Here is a 27,093-nt window from a genome sequence, read left to right on the forward strand (position 1 = left end):
TCTGTTTAGAAATCTCACCGCTTATAGATATTTTTGTAACACGTCTACTTTAATTATAGTTGCCACTAAGAATTGCATATACAGAAAAAATATCATTGAAAATTATGGTATTATTAAGCTGAAAGGGCGATCGTGGCTCAAGAGTTGGCAGTTGGTCTTGTAATCGGAAGGTTGCCGGTTCGAGCCCCGGCTCCGACAATCTCGGTCGTTGTGTTCTTGGGCAAGACACTTCACCTGTTGGCTACTGGTGGTGGTCAGAGGGCCCGCTGGCGCCAGTGTCCGGCAGCCCCGCCTCTGTCAGTGCGCCCAGGGCAGCTGTGGCTATCACCAGTGTGTGAATGTGTGTGTGACTGAATGTAGTGTAAAGTGCTTTAGGGTCCATAGGGACTAAGTAAAGCGCTATACAAATACAGGTCATTTACCATTTGAAAAAGATAGTACATCTGTACTAAAATAACATGTAACTATGACTACCAGCTGCTTAGCTATGCACATGCATAGGTGCAACAACATTATTGGCTTGCATCCTTCCTGGGTTGACTACTGATTGATGACACAAGCATTTCATTTTTGCTGTCATGTTCTCTTGAGGTTTCTCAACTAGTGTTATGTCTCTCTTTTAAATATCTCTGGGTTAACTGATTTTCCCCCCACATGTTTCGACTGGTTAGTGCATTCAGAAAATCACTAGTTTATCTCAGATATGGTCGATGTTTCTCCAGCTCATAAACTGGTGCTGTACTTTGTGCAGTTTATGTTTTATACTTAACTTTTAACTGTCTGCTGTACGCATGCATATGTATAGTTTTCTCTCATATGTCTCTTGGGGCTCCATATGGTCTACAGAGTAGACTGCAAACACGGCATAAAAAGTAGTTTGTGCAAATACCACAAACCTACTCTGAGATAAGGTATTTTCTTATACTGAAATTTTAAAGTAAGTGTTCTTTAAAAAAAAACCATGCATTAGATCTAAATTTTTTTGACTGTGATAACATGACATGCATTAATACCACAACTTTCTTTCTTTTTAAATTTACTGCCAACCAAAATTTGCTCCATATTGTCTGAAGTTGAGCTCTTAACCTCTTCTTCAATAACAAGTCATAACAGTCTTGCTGCAGTGAGCCTTGTTAGATGAATATAAATATTAGACAGCTCCTGTCTGTGTGGAGCGCAATAATACAGGGCACACCCAATGTCAGGCCACCCATCCCCGGTGAATTATGCATAGAGGTATTCTGTCATTATCTGTACCGGTGCAAAATGGTGATAGTCCACCTATCATAATAACTATAATAGCTTGGTGATTTAGACTCACACAGCAGATGTTCCTGAATTGAAATAGTATAACCAGCAGGTGTTGCTCATAGTGGAAAGTCACATTTTGTCTATGTTCAGATGCTTATGCACACAAATGTGGCTATACATGCATACAGATGCTCAAATACACATGTGAGACACGTATATATTTGAGGTGGGTGTTATGAATTATGATTGCACAATGTGGAGGAATTAGCTTTTTTTAAACACAACCACTGAACCTCGACAACACATAAGCGTGAAATACTGATGCAGTACACTGAGATACATAGACTTGCATGCTTGTAGGCTAGATATCCGCATGTGAATGTGTAGGACTGGAAAGTGGGTGAGTGGGAGAGGAGAAAGCTGCAGAGAGTTGAAAAACCTTTATTGGAGTTGTCAATTCCATCGTGCATTGTTTTCTTTGTTTTTTGGTAGGAATAGGGGTTTTGTTGCAGCTGTCAGTAGTCAGGCATTAAAAGTTATTTCAGAACACTTTGACTAGACAATTCTCTTCCAGCCCCTCTGTTGAACTGTCATTCAGCTGTCATAGCCACAAAAGTTTGTCTTCAGCTTTGTTGTGAGCACAATAGACTGCTTTCTGAATAGAGTATCAGAGAACTTTCACGTGTACTTTCATGCGCGCACAGAAACACGCATACAGTATAGATACCTGCATATAGTGAAAATAGACAAGCCATATATGCATCCATATAAACAAAAACCTATTCTGCTTTTCAGCTTGAGTGTTTTGACATGTTTTTGTATAAGAGTTTTGCATATGGTGCAGGTTTATGTTGATTTTATTTGCTGCACAATGTTATTTCACCCACTCCAGCACAAAGGCTTTTTAAAATATGTTCACCTTTCTGACACACACACACACACACACACACACACACACACACACACACACACACACACACACACACACACACACACACACAATCTCTCCAAACAGACTCCTCATCCCCACATCCAGTGCTGAGCATGAAAGCCCACTCGTCTGCCTTGACTGACAGATTACACTTATGGTGTCACATAGTCATGCTGATGATGATGTACAACAATGTTGTTATGACAACCACCTCTGGATAGCAATGATATCTATGTAAGAAATAGATCTAGAGACACAATAAAATGGTTTCCAAGCAAGTTCCACATTTAAAGTGAGCAGAATCAGCGACCCTGTGAAACTATCACACCATATGTAAGGTTCTGGTTTTGCACTAGCCAGTAAGTCAGGGATTAATCTTGAGATTTAAGTCTAGATTTGAAGTTGTTCAAACTGTAAGCAGTGTGGTCTGTGGGTGGAAGCCTATGCATTGCCTACATGTAATCGAACTGCCCTGAGGTGTGACTGTTTGACACAGTTTTTTGTTGGTTGCTTGTGAACAGTTGGCTGAAACCTACGGGAAATATTTCACAAATAAGGATTCTGCTAAGCAAGTGCAAATTAGATGAGAAGCTGATTTCAAAAGGTGCCTCTGAACTCTTTCAGTTTCATGTACATGAATAAATTGAAAGGATGTATATACATTATTATTAAAAAGAGTAAAAGTTGACATTAGCCCACATTTTAATAGTCTGTATTTAACTACTCAAATGCTATGCTAAAAAAAAAAAAGAGTAGGAAGAAGTACTTGATCCTACATTAGTGTAAACGACCACGGCAGACCCAGTGGCATTTTGATGCTTTTATTAATCCCTACACGGTTGCTGTACATTCGCACTCAGAGCTGCAGCTCTCCCGCTTCCAGCTCAACATAACACCAACAACCCAACCACAGGACCCAGTACAATATTTAATTCGGCGGGGCGTGATTGCGGATGCCGTGCAGGTGCGTCCGCCTCCTCTGCACGGCACCGCAGGCCACGCCCCGCCACAATTAGTATCATAACAGTGATACTAATGTTATTTTCAACGTTAAAACATTGAAATCCAAACTTTTTTTCTTTGCTTCCATACCTAAACTGTTAGATCTGTTGTTGTCACTCAGCATGTGGAAAAGAGTCTCACAATAACTTCTATTGTGGGCTCCAGTAGATTTTCATTGTGTACAGGCTGCTGCTCTCAGGTTTATTATTTCTCTGTGGATTTACACAACTGAATTCAACAAATCGTAAGCAGATGTTTCATGAACTGTTTTGGCTGATTTCCATCCCCTACACTGACAGTAAGGTGTTTTTATACTAGACTATATAAAGCTGGTATAAAGGTGGAATTCAGTGAATGAATCTGAGCATCATCAGCTTAAATTTAAATTAATCTCTGCTATACCCAATGTAACCTACCTCTGACCATAAACATCCCAGCCTCCGTGCAACAGTCCAAGTATGGCCAGCTCACCACTTTATCATTCAACATTCATGTCATTCAATATTTTCATTCAACCTTTGATTTTACTATACCTCAGTTTGTTTTGCATGACAAATCAGACTATGAAAAAACATAACTTTGCATTATATGCGGAGCTGGTGTCTCATTTAAAAATAACTTTAAATTTCCAGTTTATGAAATGTCACTAAACTGTCTTTACCTTTAAATATAACGTTGCGTCTTTCTCGCCTTTCTCCCCTTCACCTCCAATTTTCTTTCCCTGGGAAATAAGGCAGTACCTTCAGCTAGCAGACACACTGACAAACTGCGTGTTTCACAATATATGTTGAACTGTTAGAAATGTTGCATTTGAAATTACCTACCACTAAAAAAACATTTTTCCTTTCATGCTTGCTTCTCTTAACAAGAAGCTGAAGTACTGAAACCATGACTTACGGACATCTGCAACAAAAATGCAGTTTCAGATTGTTCCGGCCCACTTTATCTCCTGAATATAGTGTATAACTGGTGCATAAATTATATATATTTCCCGCTATCATCACTTTGTATGTGATAAACCCAGGTGATGGATAGACCAATAGGATTGCCGTATCTGTTTAGAAGTGTGTTATGTGCTATTGTTCCCTCCATTTAGGCTCAGATTGGTTTGATGTTTGAAGGCGTTTAGTGCTGGAAAATAAAAACGTCCCTCAAATGTGTTAATCCTTAAGTAATGGGCCTGTTTTGAAAGTGTCAACAGCACAAAGTGAAGACATTTGGGTTAAAATGTAGGGAGTAAAAGTAAAACATCAAAATAATAAATACTCAAGTAGTACGGTGAAAAATATTTCTATTTTGTTTCTTCCCACCTCCTTCCTTTAGTAGCCATTGATTCTGAATACTTAGTGCTATAGTACAGTAGATATATATATATAGGGCAGGGCGATATGACCAAAAATATTTATCACGATATACATTTGAAAATTTGCGATAACGATATAACTGACGATATAATTGACACTAGACAAAATACTTTACAACTCCTCAACTTTATTAGTGCAAAAAAACCCATCAATGTATTTTCACTTAAACAAGCAGCTGTTTTTTATGTGCATTAAAGTTATAAAAAAAATGTAACAGTGCAAATTCCTTGCTAACAGTTTAACCAAAAGGCATTTCTGGTGGCCGACATATCCTCAGCATAGCCATGTATAATATCCACAAAACTTAAAAAGAGGTTATACACACACAATACGGTAATATTATGTTGAAGCACAGTACGTATCACTCTGCGAGGCTATGATAGCCGTAATGCTCCGACAATCCATCAAGCGGTGCGGCTTCGTAGCTTAGCAAAGTCGTACTAAAACATTTGACAGATTTTCCAGTGCCGTGTACGACATAAAATCGTTTCAAGGTCAGTAAACACAACCAGAATTCATACATAAGGCACACGGGATTATAAGGGGCACTGTCGATTTTCAGAAAAATCAAAGGATTGATTTTAAGTGTGCCGTGTTTTCCAAACCACACGGTAATACCGATGGCCCGCTAGCATGCGTTACCAAAAATAGTGCTTTGTTGTGTATCTGACGGACGAAAGATAAACCAGTTCCACACCACTGACATTGCAGAATTTTTACAAACCCATTCTGGTTCATCCGCTTAATTTAACAATCCACTTTCGCTCTTCTCATTCTGCGTTGCAGCCATGTGCGTATGTAAACTTAGGCACTGCGCATGCGCGTTTTACCCATATTCTATCTCGATGTTTCATTTTCCTATCGTTGCCCAAAATTACACCGGTATTACCGTAAACGGTATGATATGGCCCAGCCCTAGTCTCTTGCACTGCCCACAGTGAACTGCAAACAGAAAAACCCATTAACCACTATATTTCTAGTTTGAATGTGTGGTTAATGAGAAGTGCAGTGTGCAGTGATTGTTTATAAGCATTAGTGTTACATTTCTTTCAGGCTTGATGTAGCAATCACTGATTTTCAACAAAAATCTCCGAAAATAAAAATGCTGAAAGTTGACAAATTATTTAAATGACATGCAGTTCCCAAATAGCCCCGCATCCAAACGATTAGAATGTCCTTGAGCTGTCTCTCAAAATAAAAATTTTGCTCTCATTGATTGAGCATGTGGAATTTAGAGTGCCTTTAACACATACATATATATGTGCAAGATACCAGTAAACTGCATTAATAATTTTGTCCTGTAAAACAAAACATTGTTACCCAGTAATCAGCATCCATCTCGAAATCTCGAAATAAAGGCAGATAGACGTTCAAGCTTAGCTCATGTCAGTTTTTGTTTTTGTTCATATACATAACTGCTTATATACTGTACATGTTTTATGGGAAAATCCAATAACTGAACCTCATTTCAAGCTTGTTATCAGAATTTGAGCATAATGGGAGAAAAAGGAAATTAACGAGACTTGGCTGTTTTCCATTGACCATCGTCTCCCTTGTTTTGCTTGAATGAGTCTGCATTCAGATTTATTTCAGCTCTGATAAACACCACTCAGTGAGAAACATTTAAAAAATATTCAAAAACAAAGTGATTAAAAATAAAAAAAAATAAATTTATGCACTATTCTTCCTCAACTAACTTTGTGCATGATGATTCCCTCAGTTTCCAGCCATGCTATAGCTGACCTTGACTCCTGACCTCATTGCATATCTTCATGGAGGTCAGGTCATAAAGACTCATTGTTATTCATCAGTCCGTTCTTCTCTGACTTCTTAATTATTCTCAGTCCTTGACAGTCTGTCCAACGTTAAGGCATAGGATGTTCTTGTGATAATATTAGACGATCACAGGGAAAACTCTCAAACTGAATCAGCTTTTTAAATTTTATTATTTATGATAAAGTTTTAAAAGTAAAATTATTTTTCGGGCAACTGTGCATGCTGTTGTAGGCCAAGTACCACTTTGTACTAAAAAGACCACAATTTTTTTTCACAAGTCCTTGATAATTAGAAATAGCCATTAATTGGCCACCCTGGGTCCCTAAGAAAAGCAAAAAATAATGAGATATGGATTTAGAATCAGAATCAGAAACTTTATTGTCATTGTCATGAGAACAACGAAATTAAGAATGGTCCCCAATCATTGCATCATCCCTAGCAATATCAAAATATAAATAAAACAATAAAATTCAATAAATAAAATAGATAGAATACTTAAAATACTAATAAGATATAACAGTAAAACATTCACATACATTCCCATACATTATGCCTGTAAAAACAGTATTTTCCAAAAAGGCAGGATGTGTTTAGGCTTACATCCTGCTGTGGCACAAGAAAAGATCAGGTAGGACATTACAGTCCATTAGATGCTGCTCTGGCAGTAATGAAATAGCTTGTCAACCCTGCCATTTATTCCATCATAACATGAAAGTAATTATTAGCAGCATTCACCATTTCTAGCTAAATACCAACTAAAGCTAGATGGTATGAGTTTGACACCTTGTGTATGTATAGGTGTTGTTTTTATCAGTGTGTTGGTGTTTATGCATGTAAATAACTGTGTATGTGTTAAAATTTTAAACAGGGGCATGCTTTAGCTGTAGATCATTGCTACATGTGGGTTTTTTGATTGCTTAATAATATATTGCGCAATTCATTTAGGTTTTTCAGGTGGAAAAAAAATCACACTGATCATGTAATTCTCAAAAACACACAAAAACTGTATGTATCAAATATGACAAACTTGGCGTTAGGGGGTTAAATATGTGAATGCAGAAACGCGTTTGCTGAGGATGCATACATACATCATCACTGACAGCCTTATCACGATGGACAAGTGTTCTTAAGTGCTACTATCTGTGAAGGGAGGCAGCTGGAAGATTTGTGAAGAACGTTGTGTGGCAGTGTAACTCTTTCAGAGTAATGCTGCTGTTCAGTAATGTAAGCCGTGGACTAGAGACATCATCAGGGATTGTGTTTGTGGGATTCCTGTCCCATAACACATTTACAACATGCATAGCGTGTTTTTGTTAGTGTAGATTTGTATCTCACTTTTTACAAATCGTCCTCAGTCTTTCCAAAGGACACTTGAAAGAACAATATTAAGTAGATTATACTCAGATTTTGAACTTTGATTTGCCAACAGAGATTTTGTTTGAGTTTCAATATTTCAATTTCACACAATAGTGTAGGGTGCATAGATGCATATATCTTGACACTAGGTGAAAACGGCACTTTTCAGCTACCGCACTTGTGACATGCATGCATGCTTTGGAGTTCACTGGGAAGGGCAGAGGATGCTGTGTGTTGATTTAAGCTGTGTGGCTGCTGAGAGTGGCGTAGTGAATCGCTGGGCGTTGTGTTGTGGCATGTCAAGCAAGGGGGTGCAATGTTGTGGAATAATGCTATGCTTAATACATCTCTCTCACTGGTCTCTCTGACTGTCGTATGCCTAGTTTTCTTTTTCTATTGCTTTCTTTCTCTGCAACCGACTCCACTGGAGAACTGAGTGTTGCTGTGGTTACTCTGTTATATGTTACTGATGCACATGAAAGCACAGCGCTCTAAGCACAATAGAACTCAATAGAATGTATTAATAAGATTTACATTTTATTTTAAAATGCAATCATTCTTAATATATCTTTAAATGCACGGTCGTTCGTGTATAATTTGACTTTTATGATCTCTGCTTCTGACTCAGGTATTTAATCCTATGACCTGAAGTCTTTTTTTCACCTTACTTAAATAACTCAAAGTAAATGTTAGCTGGAGAATTATTGAGCAGTAAGTTAAGTGAACTTCTGAATTTCATCACACATTTTTTTATTATCACAAGGGGAACATAAATATCAGTATGGCCACTGACCTTTCAGTGTGCACGCCCTTCTATGACCTACTTCTGCAAAGCATGTTGCTTTGATTGCAGCATTTTGTTTCCAAATATTACTGAAATAAAAGTAAACTTTTTAGAGTCTAACTCAAAGATTTACACCAGAATTGAGAGGACAGTAGGTCATAATGTCTACTGAAGCATCCAGCCGTTGAGTCTAAGCCAAAACTGACCTTTTGAATGGTCGCCACGCTTGAGAACCAGCTGTCTTGCCAGCATCCCTTCCTGAGGTGCTGCTGGGGTAGCAGCTGGCCAGATTGTATTTAAAAGTCCAGCTGGTTTCAAAAAGTAACAAAGTAGCACATGTTTACATTTCTCTTCTTCACGAACCTTTATTTAAGATGCCTACCTGTATGTTTGTATTAAAGATGGAGTTTCTGGTTGGCTGTTGAATCCCAGGCCCCTCCAAATTCTCTGAAGTGTTCCAGTATTGCTCCATTATATTTTCACATTGTATGTATTAGAGTACAGGGATATAGGCTGCTGTGCTTCAAATTGCTTTAACTACAGCATTACAATGAGTCTTTGCTATTTAGGACAATACCAGTTTGTGGATAACCATTAAAATCTGCCACTTATCCATTCTTGTTCTTTTGTGCATACAAACTCATCACCGTGGAATATGAAATAGTATAAATAGAAGACAGCAAGCCCCGAAAACCAGCCTAATCGTGTAGATGAAGTTAGATGGAAGCGTCTATAGCTATCAGCTAGTCTGTCTGATTCTGTATTGATCACAAAGAAGGTGGCTCAATACTCGTCTCTAAGTTTCTTTTTTGCTCTTCTGTTCTGTTTTTACCTCTGTTCAGCCTCCCATTAATCAGCCATCCATTGACATTCATCAGGAGTATAGAAAAAAAGTCTTGCCTGTAGTTTGTACATGTGCAAATGTTTGTGTGTGGGTGTGTTTGTGTGTTCATGAACTTTATTTTAGGTTTTTATCAATCAATTCACAACAACTGTCATCTCACAGCACTTCACATCGCAATACCTTCCAATATAAATCCAACAATTTCCTTTGAGCAAGCAATAACAGCGAGTAGAGGCAGGGGGAAGTGGCCCTCTGCCTTCACAAGCAAACACAAAAACTGAAATTAAATATAGCAATAATTATTATTTCATTGTATGTCTACCTAAAACACCATCTGGAAATAAAGAGTGAACCAATCAATGCAGAACTCAAAGTGTGACTTAAGGATAAGTTTTAAAAAGTAGATTATTTCAGTAAAAGCTTCAGTACACATGAGATCAAACCATAACACACAAATAAATCCAACAAGAAATAGCAAACGCTAGGTTCCAGACAAACAAGGCTATGATGAAAAATAAAAGAAGAAACAAAGACAATTTGACATCAACACACAAGCTGTCTAGAGTTGTTTTTTGTTCTCCTACTAAAATTTACCAAAAAAAAGAGAAAAAGCTGATGATTCACTTCTCAGCCCATAAACTTTGTCCACCAAAACTCTTTCTGTTCTAATTTCCTCCCTCTATGTGTTGCATTTTTAAAAGTTGGTAAAACGTGAGCTTCTTCTCAAAAGGAACAGAAACAGAACTGACACTGGTATCATTTTGGCTTAAGAGAGGTCAAACATAGGAACGCAGACTAAATACACTAAGAGGGTAGGACAATGGGACACATCTGTTCAGTGCAAATGAACGGTGAGTCTAAGGTTGAGCTAAAGTGACCTGTGGCGCTTCTCATCTCATGTTTTTTTTTTTCTTGTCATCACTCATCACAGTGATATGGAGGATTTATTGAAAAAGCCATTTAAGAATCTACTCTTAACTAAAACTTTACTTTTTATTCGTCGTGGTAACCACATCCTTTCTATTGCAGTTCTTCAGATGAGCAATTTCGCTGGAACTCTCAAGGTAATTCATTATTACGTTATTTTTTCCTTATTTCTTCCCATTTTATGCTTCTTTTCTTAAATTATGTCACCCTCATTTACTGTTTTAATCTCTTTTGATTATTTTAAATGTACAGCACTTTGGTCAGCAGTTGTTGTTTTAAATGTGCTATATAATTAAATGTGACTTTGACTTTAACGTCTCAGACATGCATGAAACTTGTTGTGTGTTAGTTTTTAGAGGAATCATGTATGCCATAGTCAAAATCATTGAGATTTGGTAGTTGTGATAGCTAAATAGATTATTGCAGGATCCCGACGATCTGTGAAGTCACACCTGCAAACATGTATCACCTTTTTAATCCACAGCTAGCCCGGGAGAACAGTGTTACCCCATATGTTTAAAAAACATAAATAAATAAAATCAAACATTTTCACTACACACAACATACATATTCCCAAATGCACTTACACATACTTACCAGTGCATCAAATTCACTTTTATAACAGCAACTTCATTTCCAGCTAGGCAGCTCCCAGGGCAGACTTATCAGGGCCCTTTACCAGCATATAATCAAAATGTCCCACGGCTCATAACCAAGTCACAATGCGTAAGGCTTTACACACTGTGAGAGGAAAGGATTGGGGTTACTGCCCAGAAAGATCTCATCTCTCTGCCTCATACTCTCTTTCCCGTACCTCTCTCTTTCTCACAGTCTTTGCGCCTGTATGTGCCCCTCATCATTTTTCTCTCCCACAGCTGATGGACAGAAAGATATTGAGGATGAGTTGACAACAGGTCTGGAGTTGGTGGATTCCTGCATTCGCTCCCTTCAGGAATCAGGAATACTAGACAGTGGAGAACGTAAGTATACTTGCCACTATTATCGTGTGTGTATGTGTGCATGTGTGTGAGGGGGAAATAGTTTCAAATATTTGGTGTCTGTTTAAATTATACTTATTTTAGTCTATTTTATGCTATAGTCAAGAGTCAACTCTAGCAGAAATGCCACTCAAACAAAATATTTCAGTCTAAGAGTATAAAAATGCATAAAAAATATCATTTCAGGTTCAATTTTTCATATTACCCACATATTACACACATATTTATTTTTAAAAATTTGAACAGGCACTTCAAGCCACAAAACCAAAATTCATGTTACTGTTTCCAAACAACACATTTAATTGGTTTGTACAGTCAGTGCTTAAAAAGTGGCGATAGTCTTCACAGAGTGCAGCAGTAGTTAGTTTAAATATGTGAGCATAATGGTAGCCAATGCTTGTTAACTGTTGTTTATTAAAGGAGGAAAATTATCCCTCACCCATTGGATAAGTGGAATAATTGCCACAAATCCTATTGTTAAGATTTAATTTTTGCTATGATTACAGCTCTGACCTCTGCTCACAGCAAACAGCTTGAGCTTTATTCCAGATTTTTGAGATCCTCATTGATTATTTGCTCTAAAGCAAATCGTTTTAAGTGAATTTAAGGAACACACGCAGCATATTGCTCTCTTAATCTTTACAAGGAACTGTCCCAAATGCCTGTGGACCTTGGATTCTGATAAAGAAATTCCAACAATGATTGAGAGGCAGCCCGTGTATAAGGTCATGCTAAATGTGCTTGGCATTTTCTTTGCAGGTCATTGGTTTTGGAACACTGCATTCCCATTTCACTTATTGCCTGCTGACCTTTTTGATAGTTGATATTGTAGTAATGGATGGCATTTTAGAACTCACACTGTGAGGGGTGATACACAGTGAATTTCTGTGTGTCAGCTTACATGTTACATCTTGCAGTGCATGTGGTTTCTGGAACTGATAGAGTGGGCTAGGTAGTGTGGAACAACGATGTAATGTTTTGCACACACACGCGCATCCACACAAAGAGGCATGTCTGACCAAAAGTTGGACATGATAAGCTATTTTTGGTATATTTACTATAATTGCTGGTTTGCTTTAATATGATATGGATTATCTGTTTAAGCATATGCCGAACAGCTACAAGACGTGCCAGATCATTAGATCCTTACTGTTTTTGTACCGCCCAAGTCCCTGTCCAAATAGATGGCTCTCTCATTGTGAGCACTCTTGTTATGGGTGTCCCACACCCAGCTGTTTTTCCCATTTTGCAAATGGGCTTCTACCACAAGCTTAACAACGTGGCTGTGGATATCTTTCAATAGGTGTGTGTGATTCTTTCCCAAAAAAGAGTGCTGCAAATAGCTAAGCAGTAAATACATACTGTAGTGAAATGTCGCTGTCTTCACCAGAAGGTTCTACTAAACAGGCTTTTTGTCGGTGAACATAAGTGTCAGCACAGAGCAACACAACTCATAAGTAACTGTACACAGACGCACTAATTCTTTTTTTTTAAAAAAGTAATGTTCAGGTTTTTATTGCGATTTTAAATCCAGCATTCCTAAAATCTTTAATGACCCTTTTGTGTGTATGTCAGGTGTGCATGAGTGAGTATTTCATAGACTGCAGTAAGAATACGATGCTCATAATTTGACTGAGCATTTGAAATATTTATATCAGAAGAGTCGAACTTACATTTCCATATCAAAACAGAGACGAGAGTCAATACTGACACAAAAGAATTTAGAACCCTACAACCAGTGTTTTTCATTTTACCCACTGTTACTCACACATGCATGTGCTACTATACACTCACTCGTATTAGGCATTTGCACATTTAATGTCACATGTGTGCAAGCATACCACGCCCTTAATAAACCCTTATTAGCTACTTCATAATCAGTCAACTTTGCTATTTTCTGACCATCCAGCAAAAACAAATTTCGCAACACATGTTTGAACATAGAAACAACCATATGCATTTTTTTGTCACGTAACACACACGATGTAACAAACACCAAGGCTGAGGGATGATGAGTTTGGGAGCTCCCACTCAAACTGCGTAACACAAAGTGCTGTTTAATAATTCATAAAAAGCGAGGGATGAATCAAGATGAGAAAAGGCAAGTCTTTTGTGAAGGCGAGAAGCAGAGGAGTTGATCTTGGTTCACAGCACAGAGGCTCACAGGGAGGGAAGGATTCAGGGAGAAGAGAGCGAGCAAGAGAGATGGAGTGAGCAAGCAAATAGATATAGGAGAAGAATAATAACGGGCCATTGTTCTTTAAAGTGAGAAAAGAAACTAACGAGTCAGTAAGCTCAGGGGAAAACACTTATTGTAGGCTTTATTAGGACATATCCATGATGGTTCAACTTTTGAAATTGGGAGAGAGAAACAGAAAGAAATCCCCACATTCTTTAACCCTGTTCATCAGAATCTTTACTTACTTCTATATTTTGATGGGATGATTTGATAATATGTATATGCTGGTTCAATGGGGCTGTTTTTTTTTTTTTTTTAAAAAAGATTGGATATGTTTATATACACTAAGATACAGTATTAGTGTGCATACTGGATATTTATTTGCATTAAAAAATTTGTTAAATATTACCTCTACCAGCTCGGGCACAGATGCAGATCAACTAAGCAGCAACTAAGCAATGTCTGGCATCTCTAACCTACAGTGGCAACATACATGTTATGAATTATTTATTTGCCATATCATGAAAATGTGAGGAAACTAATTACTTCTTAATAGAGCACACGTAAACACATATATGGAAAACCTACATTACTACGCACTCACCGCCGACTGGCTTGTGGCTTGTAACCACTGCTTTTGGTTCACCACATCATTTCATAGACATTTAAGAAGATAGTCCATCTAAAAAACTGTCTTATGATGTTCTTAGCTTGGATCAATATCAGCTTTATGTGCACAGCATCGGAATCAAAGAGAAGGGATTATTATCTGATGACACAGCAGCGACTTCATCAGGTGGTTGAAGTAGTGATGCTCTGAAGCAGACGGTGAATTTGTGTGCGTGTAACAAAAGTCATTGTGGTCGACATAGTCTTTTGTTCTAACCCTTTGGAAGATGGTTTGGCATTTTAGGTGTTTGAAGCCAAATTTCATTGTTTTTCAAAGCTCAGCTAACTACTGGAAAAATAAAATAATGTTTCTAATTAATTCCAGACCAGACCATCATGGTCCGCCTTGAGTAAAGTTTTTTTTAAGCCAACAAGGTGTTCTGTCTATTACAACTTTTTTCTTTTCAGCCCTCCTCCTCCTCTTCTCATCCTCTCTATCTCCCTGCTCCTCCTCCTTCTCCTCCAGTTCTTTCTGTTCCTCTGTTTCGGTCTTCCTCTGCTAATAAATTATGTATGCTATCTCCAACTCACGGAGTGCTGCACTGCTGCACTATCTGCTCTAAATTGCTGCTTGCTCTCTCTCTCTCTCTTTTCCCTATTTCACACCCCCTCTCTTACTCACTCTTAATCTGTCTCTCTCACGCTCTCACTTGCTCTGTCACAAACTCAACTCAACCCCCTTTCTATACAAACATACGCCACCTCTGTCTCAATTGGTAGGACCGGCTCTTCTTTCCCAGAGTTCCTTGCAGCTCAACTCCACCCCGGAGGCTTCGCTCCAGTACTCTGCCAGCTACCATAGCAACCAGACCCTCGCCCTAAGCGACAGCATCTCTGCAGCAACTCCTCAGCGCAGCGGGCAAGTTGGAGGAGCTGTGCACAGCTACAACCAGGTGGGAAATACTTCCGAACAAAGAGAATATTGAGCGTATAAGTGTTCATGAGAACAAAACCGAGAGCAATTCTGTCACTGGCTATCTGTGCAAACCACAATGTGTGTTGTGAGAAACTTTCCATTTGTCTAGGAGGCTGGTGGTCACAACATTTTAGTATGGATTTTGGCTCGGACGGTGACTAATTTGAAGTGCGTTTTCCTCAGTTTATTAGTAAAGCTGCATTAAAACCATTTGCTTATGCAAACTTGTAAGTACTTATAGTGTTGAGAGATGCTGGTCTTCGGATTTCTTGTCGCTCTGATTTTTTCTTTCAGAGACTCTGCGAACATTGCCCTTCATTTTCCTCTACTGGCTTTTTTTAGGCACTGTGTTGCATAGCGCTTATCCAGCTACATGTAACTCTGGCTCTCAGTGCTCTTAGCAAATGTGAATTTGTTTGACACCATAACTGAGTCTATTTGATCAGGGTAGAAGTGCATATTTGTACAGAATCTTATTTCATTAGCCCCGCTGAAGTGCTTTAGTCCAGTTCTGCCTTTTCAAGCTGCCCATTGCATTTTGTCTCTAGTGTGAAGGTGATGATAGACATAGGCAAGTTGTTTAGAAGAAAACAGGTTATGAGATGCTCACAGACCCAAATTGGGGTACAATTAAATACACACAGAGAAATCTCTGCAAGTGTCTTGTTTATAAAGACTTAAAATAAAGCTACATGGATACAAAGACATTAACCACAGCAGTGTGCTGATAGAGAGAAAATCTATCAAATTACTTTCTAGCCTGCAGCTGCCAATTATTTTGAATTTCCATATTCTTAACATATCAGTATTAAGTATTGCTGCAAACACACACACACACACACACACACACACATGTTGTATGAAACAGAAACCCACTGATCTGCTTAATCAGTGAAGCAGCCAGCGTCTGGTATAAATCTTCCATTTATGACAGATAATTATGAATACAAAATGAGATCAAATAGTTTAAATGAATCGTTTTAAACTAGATAATTATTTGACAATAGTCGTACTTTGTCGTGAATGGCTTTTGGTATGTTTCTGAGTCTTTGGGCAGAATTTTGTACTAAAGGTAAATTGGTATCTGCTTTCTCCTCTGTCAGTTTGCACGTGCATTTCTGTGGTTTGTTATTTTATGTTCATGTGTCTTTTGAAAGAAAATGATGTAGGAAGTGTTTTTTGTAAATATATTTATTCACATCCCCTGCAGTCACACCAAAGCTAGTTTCAGATAAAGCTTAGATGCCTTGCCTTAATAAATAAGAAACAGGAGGAAAAGACAGAGAGAAACACTGATAGGCTGGGATATAGATGGATGGACAGATTAGGAAAAAGGAATGTTTACTCTTTCTACAGTGTTCCTTGTCCTCTTTTCCCCTCCTCTCATCTTCCTTCCCTGTCCTCTCTGCTCACCATCTCTGTCCATGTGAGCGAGTGTGTATCTCTCTGTGTGTGTATCCTCCCCTCTGATGTTTTTGGCTTGTCAGTGTAATGGGGCTAGTGCTGTCAACAGAGCTTGCTGCTAATGAATAGCTTTATGCATGCCAGTGCTGCTAGATAGGCAGGTGCAGCTTGCATGCATGGGTAGTACATGTATGTTTTTGTTGATCTTCTTCCATTCGTGTGCGCTTGGGTATGTGTGTGTGCACGCGGGGGCTGCATTCCTTTACGTGGATGCATGGTGACTATCTGAAGGAGGGAGAGAAAGTAAAAGGTCTAGCATGTTGCTGCTCTTTTTGTAGGATATTTATAACCCTGAGAGGCCAGATTTTAATAATTCATGGATACATGGCACCTCAAACATCCCAATGTTTTACTGGAGGAGAGAAAGAGCAGCACTGCAAGATGACACGGAGTGAGATCGAGAAAGTGCTCTCCCTCGCAGTGTGTGTCAGGCTTTCTATCTGTTTGTTACCTCAGCCAACAATTCATCTTTTACTCATTATTTATTCACCCATTGATTTATTTACTCATTCCTACACTTTTCAGGCCTCACTTTGTGTCTTGATCATTGTAGCACATCTGTAGTGTTGAACACAGTCTATTAGCCACCATTAACAGAAGCTCTTCCCTTCGTCTCATAAGCTTTAAGTCATTCAAGATTTCATAATCTGCTAAACTAACACAAAGGACCTCTACAGTACTTTTAGTAATTCATCCTTGGAAAGCTTTAGAGGTACAAAATATTTAGATCACATACATCAACTACAGTGTTAGAATTCAATATTCTTTAATATTTACAAATAAACACAACATTTGATTCATATATTTATTTAAACCATGAAATCTTCAATTTTAGAGACATTTGTTAAGTTATTTACAAATGTTAATTATATGTTCTTTCACTCTGTGTGTCACCTGCTTACTTTCCTGCCTGCCACAATATCAAGTTTTCTTTAGAAAAAAACATTATTTCCATGATGAAGAACAAATATTCTGTGTTTTAAAAGGAGTTAATATATATTAGATGGGGGGAAATTTTTCAGTCCCATCTATTAGAATTCATATCAGATTTGGATTTGGGTGCTGTAGGTTGACTCCCTGTGAAGTCCTGTGAGCTTGTCGGAGTTCCAGTGCTCCAGCACTCTACATTTGAATCACTGGAAGACCCATTTTGACCACTTGCACAACTGTGCACAACTCTTCTACTAAGTTTAAATAGCAAATCTGCAACTCCTAAAAATGTTATTTTTAGGAAGAGGATGGAGCTGCAGGAACAACTGCTCCATCCTGCCAGCCCCATGGCATTCCATATTTATCCAGTAATATGTAGAAAGACACATGTTGATACAAACTACTGCAGAGTGCAATCCTCATTTTACCAATTATACGTTCTTTCACTCTTTGTGTGTCACCTGCTTGCTTTCCTGCCTGTTTTCTTCCATAAACTGTGCATCAGGTATTTTTTTTCTAAGATCCCCCCCAGCAAATTATACTGTAAATTTCACAACCCCTTTTCAAACCTTGCATTGTCCTCAATAGATACACGCCCTTATCACAAAGCAGGAAAATAACCAGAGACCCAGACAGCCACTGGAAACAAAAGGGAGATTGCATGCTGGTGCATGCTGCTACATTTATTTGTGGTAGATATGCTGAGAAAGCAAGTGGGCTTTTTTTGTTTGTTTTGTTTTGTTTCTCTGCACAATTTTGCAGCTGCAAATACAAACAGCACAACTCAATACAAACACAGCTCCAGAGTGTGTTCAGCTATTGTGAGCTACTGGTTATCAAATGATCAGAACATTCAATTCAATTCAATTCAATTTTATTTATATAGCGCCAAATCACAACATAAGTCGCCTCAAGGCGCTTCATAATGTGTAGCATGTGTTAACTGCATGCATTTTAGTCTATTTTTGCTGTTCAGTAAAATATAACAGACAAAGTAAATATTCTAAGGACTAGCAGAATACATTAATGTCAAGTAATGCATTTTCATTTAAATGTAAATATATATTTATATACATTTTGTATCTCTCTTTTCAGATATGCATCTATATATTACTCAGTTACTAAGATTGTTTGAGCCAAACTACTGTATAGACAGTACTGAGAATCCTCCGAAGTGACTCAGTAACTGCATGATTGCATAATATGGCTTTCTACATCTGAAGCCGTGTCAGTCTAGTAATAATGGATCTGAATCACCTTTACAGCTCAAACTTACACACAAGGCTATATAAGGCTCAGCAAGGTCTGACATATGCTCCCTTTACAGTCTCGGGAGAATAAGGGGAATATATATGGATATACCAGCCTGTTTTGTGGAGTAAAAAGGCTTTTCATATTCTGTCTTTGACTCACATACCTTCTTTATCTGTTGGGAATTCACTGCATAATGCCATCCAAGCTGTAGGTCCACTGTTCTCATTAAAAAATTGCCTTGTAAATAGATGTTAAACATTAACTAGTTTATAATAATAGATTTAGTTGTGTTAATTGTTTGTGAACATCGGGATTTTAATATAACGGATTGTAGATAATAAAATATGACTATACAGTTGACTACATAACTTTTTCTACCTTTAATAGATGGTGCGACAAGGCTTTACAAGAAATGATTTCAGTCAGCTGAGCTCAGAGGACTTCGTTGTCGGCTTCTGTGCGTCTTTTTTGTCATCCCTCTGTGTTCTGTGGGGATTTCATTACTAGCGCTCCCTAGGTTCATTCAAAAACCCTCAAAGTCTCGACTGATCTCATTGTGCATAAAAGTTTTTTTTTCATGAACACTACTCTTTATTCCGTTTCATCCCATTTATTTTCTTAACTCCGTCTCTCCCTTCAACTCTTCTCAAGTTTACCCTCACAAACTAATCACCTCCCTGTCATGCTAATCTTCAGTTGCTCTGTCTCCCCTCACAACCCCTCAGGTGACATCAAGCCGTGCAGCCCAGCAGCAACAATCACAAACTGGGCCGGGGTCAGGTAAGCCTGATCACATCTCCAATTTCTTTGCATGTAATAATATGACAAGGCCTGACATACAGTTGATATGTCAAATGACATATGGAGACATTGACCAAGAACCAAGAAACCAAAAATATGATACTAAGAGAATATTTTTAGAATGTGCAGTATGAATAGCTTTATTATATTATTAGTGCATCCTTGATCTGGGGTCAGAGTTATGGGTTATTTATATGAAATCCTCACTTAGTCTTTTTTTTTTAATTGTTAAAATTGATCACTCACTGATAATGATACCCAGTGTGCTCATATCCAGGCAAATGTCTGTGAATGTGTCCAATCTAAAATTCTAAGCATTATACAGTATATATGCAAACAGCTTTTTTAAGTAAAGTGTCACTGATGCACTTAAAATAAAATCTAAATTTTGACCTTTGTGCCAGTGTTTTGCTATTATAAATCTTTTTTTTGGCATATTACCAAGTTATCAGCCACAGAAAATCTCCAGCTTTTTAAAACCCACTTTAAATCTATTTCACATCATTATTATCAGGCTGATCACATTTCTCTGTCATTCTGTAACATTTACATGTTCATTAAGGTGTTTTCCCTCCACTTTTTTCCAAGGTATCTACTACTCCAGTGCCACCTTACCTGCCCAGGGTTCCCCTCTGTCAGGAGGGGGAGGCTCAGGGTCCGGTTCCCCCAGTAAACTTCAACGTCTGGGATCAGCCTCTGATGCACAAGGATACGCTACCACTCAGCGGCTGCCTTCCTCTTCTTCCTCCTCTCCCAAACAGTCTCCTGCTAATCGATTGGCCAAATCATACAGGTAGAGAGCATATACTGCTGCTAATACTGACATACAGTCCGTATTAGAATAATGAAAAGGCTTGAAAAATAGCTTGAGAATAAGCTAAACACATGATGATGGTTTGCAATAGAATAAAAAAACAGAAAAGAATATAAAAGTTAAACTTAAGTCTTGCAAGTTGATTGTCAGCTTCTTTATGCCAGCATATAAAAACATATCCTGTACATGACACATGACAAATGATTGTTCTTAAACATGAAGAGCAATCAGTTGTTTGAATATTTGAATATATATATATATATATACATATATATATATATGCGCGCAAACAAATCATGCTACTTTGTTCATTTGTCTTTCAGCACCACAGTTGCTGTGACAACAGCAGGAGGGGGCGGTTCCCCCCTGAGGGTGGCATCTCCACCTAATTCCACAGCAGGAGGGGGAGGGGCCAGCTCCACATCTTCCCCTCTTCACCAGGTAGATCGTTCAACAGTTATACAATGTGGACACACACAGAAAGGAAATGTATTTTGTGATAATAGACTATAAAATGAGAAGATTTTTATGTGAAGCATACATTTAAAGTCCATTAAAATTACCACGGGTTATACAATATTATAATGAATGCAAATGCAACTGCACTTAGTGGAATATAAATTCACTTCTGCAAAGTGAAAGGACTTTAGACAAGTGCTATATAACTGAATGGTGTCTCACACTAATGCATAGAAATACTTATTATTTTGATTGTGGGAATGTGTCATATCCAGTTTGTATGTACATAAGGTTAAAGCTGTGTTAGCTTTCTCCTCACCTCTTTCACAGTGGCTGTAATCACAGATTGCTTGGAGGAATTTAGTTATTGTATCCATTTTGTACATATTATATTATTGTTATACATTTACATTACAGTTTAACTGATTCTACAGTAGTGATTATGTTTTTCTAAACGATTGAAGAGATGTGTAATTGTTAGTTGTGTTATTTGTTGTAAGTGTAATTTTATGACACTGTGTAGTTATACAGTGCATTAAAACCATATGGCTGGTGTTACTATTATATTATTTACATTCTACCAGATGTTTGGTCACACAAATAATAACACAGGGCAGCTGCAGGGCAATTATTTTTAGTTATATATTTAGATTGTTGTGTAAATTACATCCTTGACTCTAAAATGATTGGACATTTGCATTTATACACCCTTTTCCAAATGTTTTGCATTTGAACAAAGCCAATTTGGCAATGTAAACTTAAAAACATGTCAGTACAAAAACTTTTTATCCACACCAATCAAACTGAAACACGAGCCATGCCCGCTGTTACATATTTGGCTGCCACACTCAGTATTCTTAACTATTCAATCCAGCAACTCTCGTCTCTGCAGATGAGTTCAGGCATAGGGAGCTATGCAACTCTGTCTCCCAAACGACTGGCAGCTCATCACGCTTCTGACCAGTACAAGATCTCCCACGAACTCTACGCTACTGCTACACTGCAGAGACCTGGAAGTCTGGCAGGTGGGGGTTGACACATTCATGCACTGTCGTGTAGAATTTCATGTGCTTGCACAAAACATAAACCCTCCAAAATATGTAATCCGTATTAAACTAAGTATACTATGAATACTAAGGGGATGTAAGTAAATCGCTCACAGTGTATCTTCGATTGTCTGTTTGTGCTGCAGATGTAGTATCTCGTATCAGTGGAACATTTGTAGTCTAATTGTTACATTTCATTGCATCACACTGCTGTTCTTAGAAATGTCAATTGCTATGTTTAAATCTGTTGAATTAGCCGGTCTATGAAAAAGCACATCGCTGTGCTGTGGTTGATATCTCAGGCTATACTTCGAAGGAGGCATCGGTGTCTCTGAGGCTGCCCGTTAGAAAGTTTAAACTTTAGAATTAATATACTAAGCTATCAGCAGTTATATTTGAGAATTATGAGCTATTTCACTCACAGCTGTGTACCTGCTTTAAGAATGACTTAAAATTATTAAAATTCCTAATTATGTCTTCCAATACGCATGTCCAATAGCTGGGTGTAGGGAAGGACACTGATCTTAGTGCAGCCAGTTCTTAAAAGTACCAAATGGATTTAGATTAAGATACAATCTGTTTGGCGTTTCCCAGGGTTACATGTACTAAAACCGGTGTCAAAATATCTATAGACCCAACTGTAGGTCTATAAATATTGACATTGCTTTCAATACACTAGGAAATGATTTATCTTCTTCTTGATCTGCTGTGTTTTTTTCTTCTTACTGACTTCAGAAAGGACATTTTGTAGTTTAATTGTAACTGTGAGTGAAGTAAGGAAAAGGTTGTTCTTGGTGACTCTGCTAGAGCATCCTTTGCCATGGACATTTTTTCCTGTGTGTATTTTGATTTTTTTTCATCAAAAAAATGAAACAAAAAATAAAATAGATGAATATTGATTGAACCATGCTACACGGAGTAAGTTTATTTGATTAGTTCTTAGAGCTACGGTGATAGGAACATGACCTTCATGGTTTACCCTGAGGGTGCAACTGTGATCTTGACGCATTGCCTCAGGTTCCATGTCTCCTGAAGGCTTTAAATGGAGTAGAAAAGAAAGACGTGAGCAGGAGTGGACTGGGGAAATAAAATTAACGCAGTTTGCTATCATGTGCATAGACTACCAGATTGTCGTTGATTGCATGAAGGCAATTTAATGGCAATTCATGCTGGCAATGCACTATGTTTTATTTCACCTGTAAGGTCTGATAGTTACCACATTTTCAAAATCCTACCAAGCATGAATTGTGTGTAGATAGTGTTACTCAGAAAATGGCTTATCGGAGTGGATGATGTGCTCCTAGGAAAAGCACAGTAGAGTTCATCTGAGTAGCATGTTTGGAGAGATACTTAGCAGCTTCACAGCTCCTACTCTATGCCAGAGTTAAGCTGCGTACAACAGAAATTGCCTAAAAAAGACGTTTACTGTCTGTGCTTTTTGTATGAAGGGCTGGTGTGATATAGTTCACTGGGTCTAAATATTGCCATGGTAGCAATGCAGGATAATATATGCAGCATACAATATATAATGTGTGGTTTGATGCGGAGCTTTATTGGCACTGAAAATAGTTGCTGGTTAACATTGGAAACTCAAAGCTGTGGAAATTCAATATATAGTTTTGTTCTGTTTTTTTAATTTATGCTTCTCAGAAAAAATGTTGTAACAGTCATCTTTAATATTAAATCTGCCGTTGAGAACTATACTACCATTCTTGGTGGAATTACAATATACAGGTGAATGAGCAGCTCCTTGCTATATTTTTGTAGGTAAAAATGTAGTTTGCTCTATTTTTTACTAAACAGGCAGGACTGTAATTCACCAAGGAGCCAGAGTTGGGTTTGGCATGTTGTTATTCATTTTAAATATTTTACTGAATAAAACATCATATGAGTGGATCTCTCTCACTCTCTACATCAGCCTGTCATTTTTGTCTTAAAGTTCCACTTCCTCTTTAAAGAAAGAGGTCAGTACTTCCATGAGTGGGCCCCCGTGAGCCAAAGAGTAAATGTATAATGAAATAAAACCAACTCACCAAGACTTCAAAGATGAAAGGCACTAGAGGAAGTGAAAGAGCTCAGATGAGTCATGCTGTTAATGGGTGTGTCCACGACTCTAATTAGTATTCTTTTATGCATATTCTCATATTGTCTTTCAGTCCTGTAAAATTCACTGTATTTTCACCTGGGGTCCACGGCAGTTCTAATGTCTGTTCTTCCAGTATCTATTATTCTTTTTTCTTCCCTTATGCTGACACCCTTGTCCTCTTGCTGTTTGAGTTCACCATCTGGCTACAGCTGGCCAGTAGAGTATGAAGGGATGCAGCCAACCTTTCATAGGCTTGGGAGGTTAACAGGCCAGTCAGATAACCACACAGCTGAAAGAAGGACAGAGTTGAGGTGCAACAGCGGTTTATCATCTGCCATAATAGCAAAGAAATAGGATAATAGGTTGTCAAAGGAGCTTGCAAAGAAAAGCGTCTGGACTTCTTTAAGTTACTTGAAGATGTTTCACCTCTCATCCGAGAAGCTTCTTCAGTTCTAAGGTCAAATGGTGGGGAGTCCCAGATTTAAACCTAGTGGGAGTTTCCCCCCACAGAGGGACAAAAGGACCCCCTGATGATCCTCTAATCACCTGAGAGGTTTCACCTGTGAAACTGGGTGTGGGTCCCAATCAGCCAGAGTTTCGGGTGAGCTCATTGTGAAACCTGGCCCCACCTTATCATGCAAATTCCTGAGGTCAGATGGCCCAGGATGTGAGTGGGCGTTAAGGCGTCTGGGGAGGGAACTCAAAACTGGATTATAGATGGCAGACAGTTGGTGTTGTAAACCACCGCCTCTGTTCAAAGATCACACAGTGGACATAGATGGCTTCTTTCACTCTTTCAAACCATCTGTCCTCTCTGTCCAAAATGTGAACATTGGCATCCTCGAAAGAGTGTCCTTTATCCTTAAGATGCAGATGAACTGCTGAGTCTTGTCCTGTAGAGGTGGCTCTTCTATGTTGTGCCATGCGCTTGTGAAGTGGCTGTTTGGTCTCTCCGATGTAGAGGTCTGGGCATTCCTCGCTGCACTGTACAGCATGCTTACGACACCAACTGTCTGCCATCTATAATCCAGTTTTGAGTTCCCTCCCCAGACGCCTTAATGCCCACTCACATCCTGGGCCATCTGACCTCAGGAATTCGCATGATAAGGTGGGGCCAGGTTTCACAATGAACTCACCCGAAACTCTGGCTGATTCATTCTTCGGTGTGCATATATTTAATCCTACTTAGATGGCAAAGTCTATTAATATGCATTGATTTCTGATATAACCTGACAGATTGAGGTATTTGACTGTGTTACATTGATGATGGATTCACATGGAGGTTTGAATCTTCGTGCACTGGCCCATCATCCCGTGTAACTTTCTTGGCATGCGACTTCAAGTGCACTGAAAACTATTGTAATATGATATGACATTAGCTCCACTGGACCATCTCAGTCACTCATAGCTTTCTAACTCAGTGTATGTATGACTATTTATGTCTTTTTATTTCTATCTCGCACCATGTCACCTAAACCCTCCCATATAAACCCATATTCCCCCACTTTGCTACTTTTCTACCCTTGCCTAATTTTAATTTTGGGTCTCCTCGTCTTCATTGGGAGGCCCCTTGCCTTACATTTGTCCTGCTGTGTAATGAACAAATGCCTGCTGTCAATGTTTCCTTGTCATGTTTTTTTCTGTGGGACTCCTGCCAAACACAGAGCAAAGGAGAGAGGGGGAAGGGGGGGTTGCATCTCATTATTTTATAGCTGCCGAACAGCAATGTGTTCCATGGAGATTAAAAAAATTAAATGCAGAGGCATCACTCCCTGTTTTCTGTCTCTCTCAATCTGTATATTTCTTCTTATCTCATTTGTTGCTGCATATGTCTCTATTTTTTTCTCTGCTTTTGATTTGCTTGAACTATAACTCTCTCACTTCCTTACCAGTCGTACAAACACAGACAGACGAACACACACACACTACCAAACCCTTAGTTGCTCAGAACGACTTTGTTTACAGCGTCCTAATTATCCCACAACACTAGTCTACATCAGCGTAGGTGAAGAATGGCAATGGACAGTTCTAAAATTCAAATAGACTTGTTGCCGCATATGCTTCTTTATTTTCCTTTCGTTTAAATACCATATACACATTTATGTCTTTATTTTACCTCTCTTTTCACATGTCAAATACTTCTTACTCAACCCTCTCCATCCTTTTTGTTTCTAACCTGCTCATCTTCTTTCCTCATTTTCTACCTTTCACTTTGTCATTCCTTTTTCACTGTGTTGTACTCACATCTTTTTACTTCCTCTTTCTTCACTCTAGGTTCTCGTGGCTCCTACAGTAGTCAGCATAGTCAAGAGCCCCTTCGGCCTCTGGGGTCCCCAGAGCACCACATAGATCCGATCTATGAAGAACGTGTCTATCACAACAAGGGCCCCATGAGAAGCCTTAGCCAGAGCCAGGGCCCAGACTCAGGGCCCTACCGCAACAACACAGGTAAGGCAGTCATTGCATCAAATTGTATCATCAATGCAGTTTCATGTTTTGTTTTGTTTCTACTTCGTGTGGCTTAGACATTTTAGAGTTTAAGCCCTGAACTCTGAAACTGTGTTTAAGGTAAATAAACTCAGTCATCTCTGACAAGTGACTAAGAGTATGTTATGGAAAACAAGGGCAACCACTTTCTCTATAAAGTGTATGATACAACAGTAGTACACAAATTAGACTCACAGAGGCAAAAAGCATTTAGTGAAGGAGTAAAGGTAGGTAAAAAAATCCAAGTTTTGACCTTGATGGTGACTGTAACCAGCTGGTAAGAGGTGTAATTTAAAACTGTGTTAGATTTAATCCATTTGTATTTTCAGTATTCACATGTTCAGCAGAAAGGAAGTGCGCTATAGTCACATAGCCTTGGAATAGCTGCTGAGTAGGAGAAAGAGAAAAAGTTACAGCCACACAGAGGTCTTGTGTTGAAGATCAACTGGTATAGGGTAAATCAAGGTGCTGGCTTTTGGAAAAGCACAACGTTGCATTTCAGTGGCAAGCTTTTTATATGAAATGTTTTGGAGGGAGATTCAGAAAAGCAGCTAGCCAATCCAAAGAGGGTCTCGTTCTTATTGGTTAGGTATTGGGCTTGTTTGTGTGGCTCTCTGGCCTTAATTTTGTTTTCAGTAGGTAAGAAACAGGCTGAAGTTGAGGTGAGTTGAAGTACTGATTTAACTTCTGTGAGATATATCTATAGGACAAAAGCAAAAAAAATAGTTCTTTATGGGCTAAACCTGTTGTCATAT

General features: G+C 38.5%; 1 protein-coding gene across 3 annotated transcripts in view; it reads left to right on the top strand.

The window, feature by feature from the left end:
- The window catches only part of ctnnd2a (catenin (cadherin-associated protein), delta 2a), a 265,108-nt gene that overhangs the window by 102,757 nt on the left and 135,258 nt on the right, over positions 1–27,093 (top strand). For all 3 annotated transcript variants that reach the window (XM_076888085.1, XM_076888087.1, XM_076888086.1), the window contains exons 4-11: positions 10,338–10,372; positions 11,111–11,215; positions 14,802–14,974; positions 19,371–19,425; positions 20,035–20,239; positions 20,584–20,701; positions 21,612–21,744; positions 26,126–26,299. In XM_076888085.1, coding sequence (XP_076744200.1) covers positions 10,338–10,372; positions 11,111–11,215; positions 14,802–14,974; positions 19,371–19,425; positions 20,035–20,239; positions 20,584–20,701; positions 21,612–21,744; positions 26,126–26,299 — 998 coding nt within the window. The remainder of the gene's footprint in view (positions 1–10,337; positions 10,373–11,110; positions 11,216–14,801; positions 14,975–19,370; positions 19,426–20,034; positions 20,240–20,583; positions 20,702–21,611; positions 21,745–26,125; positions 26,300–27,093) is intronic.

Source organism: Maylandia zebra, linkage group LG9, assembly GCF_041146795.1.
Source record: "Maylandia zebra isolate NMK-2024a linkage group LG9, Mzebra_GT3a, whole genome shotgun sequence".
Taxonomy (NCBI): domain Eukaryota; kingdom Metazoa; phylum Chordata; class Actinopteri; order Cichliformes; family Cichlidae; genus Maylandia; species Maylandia zebra.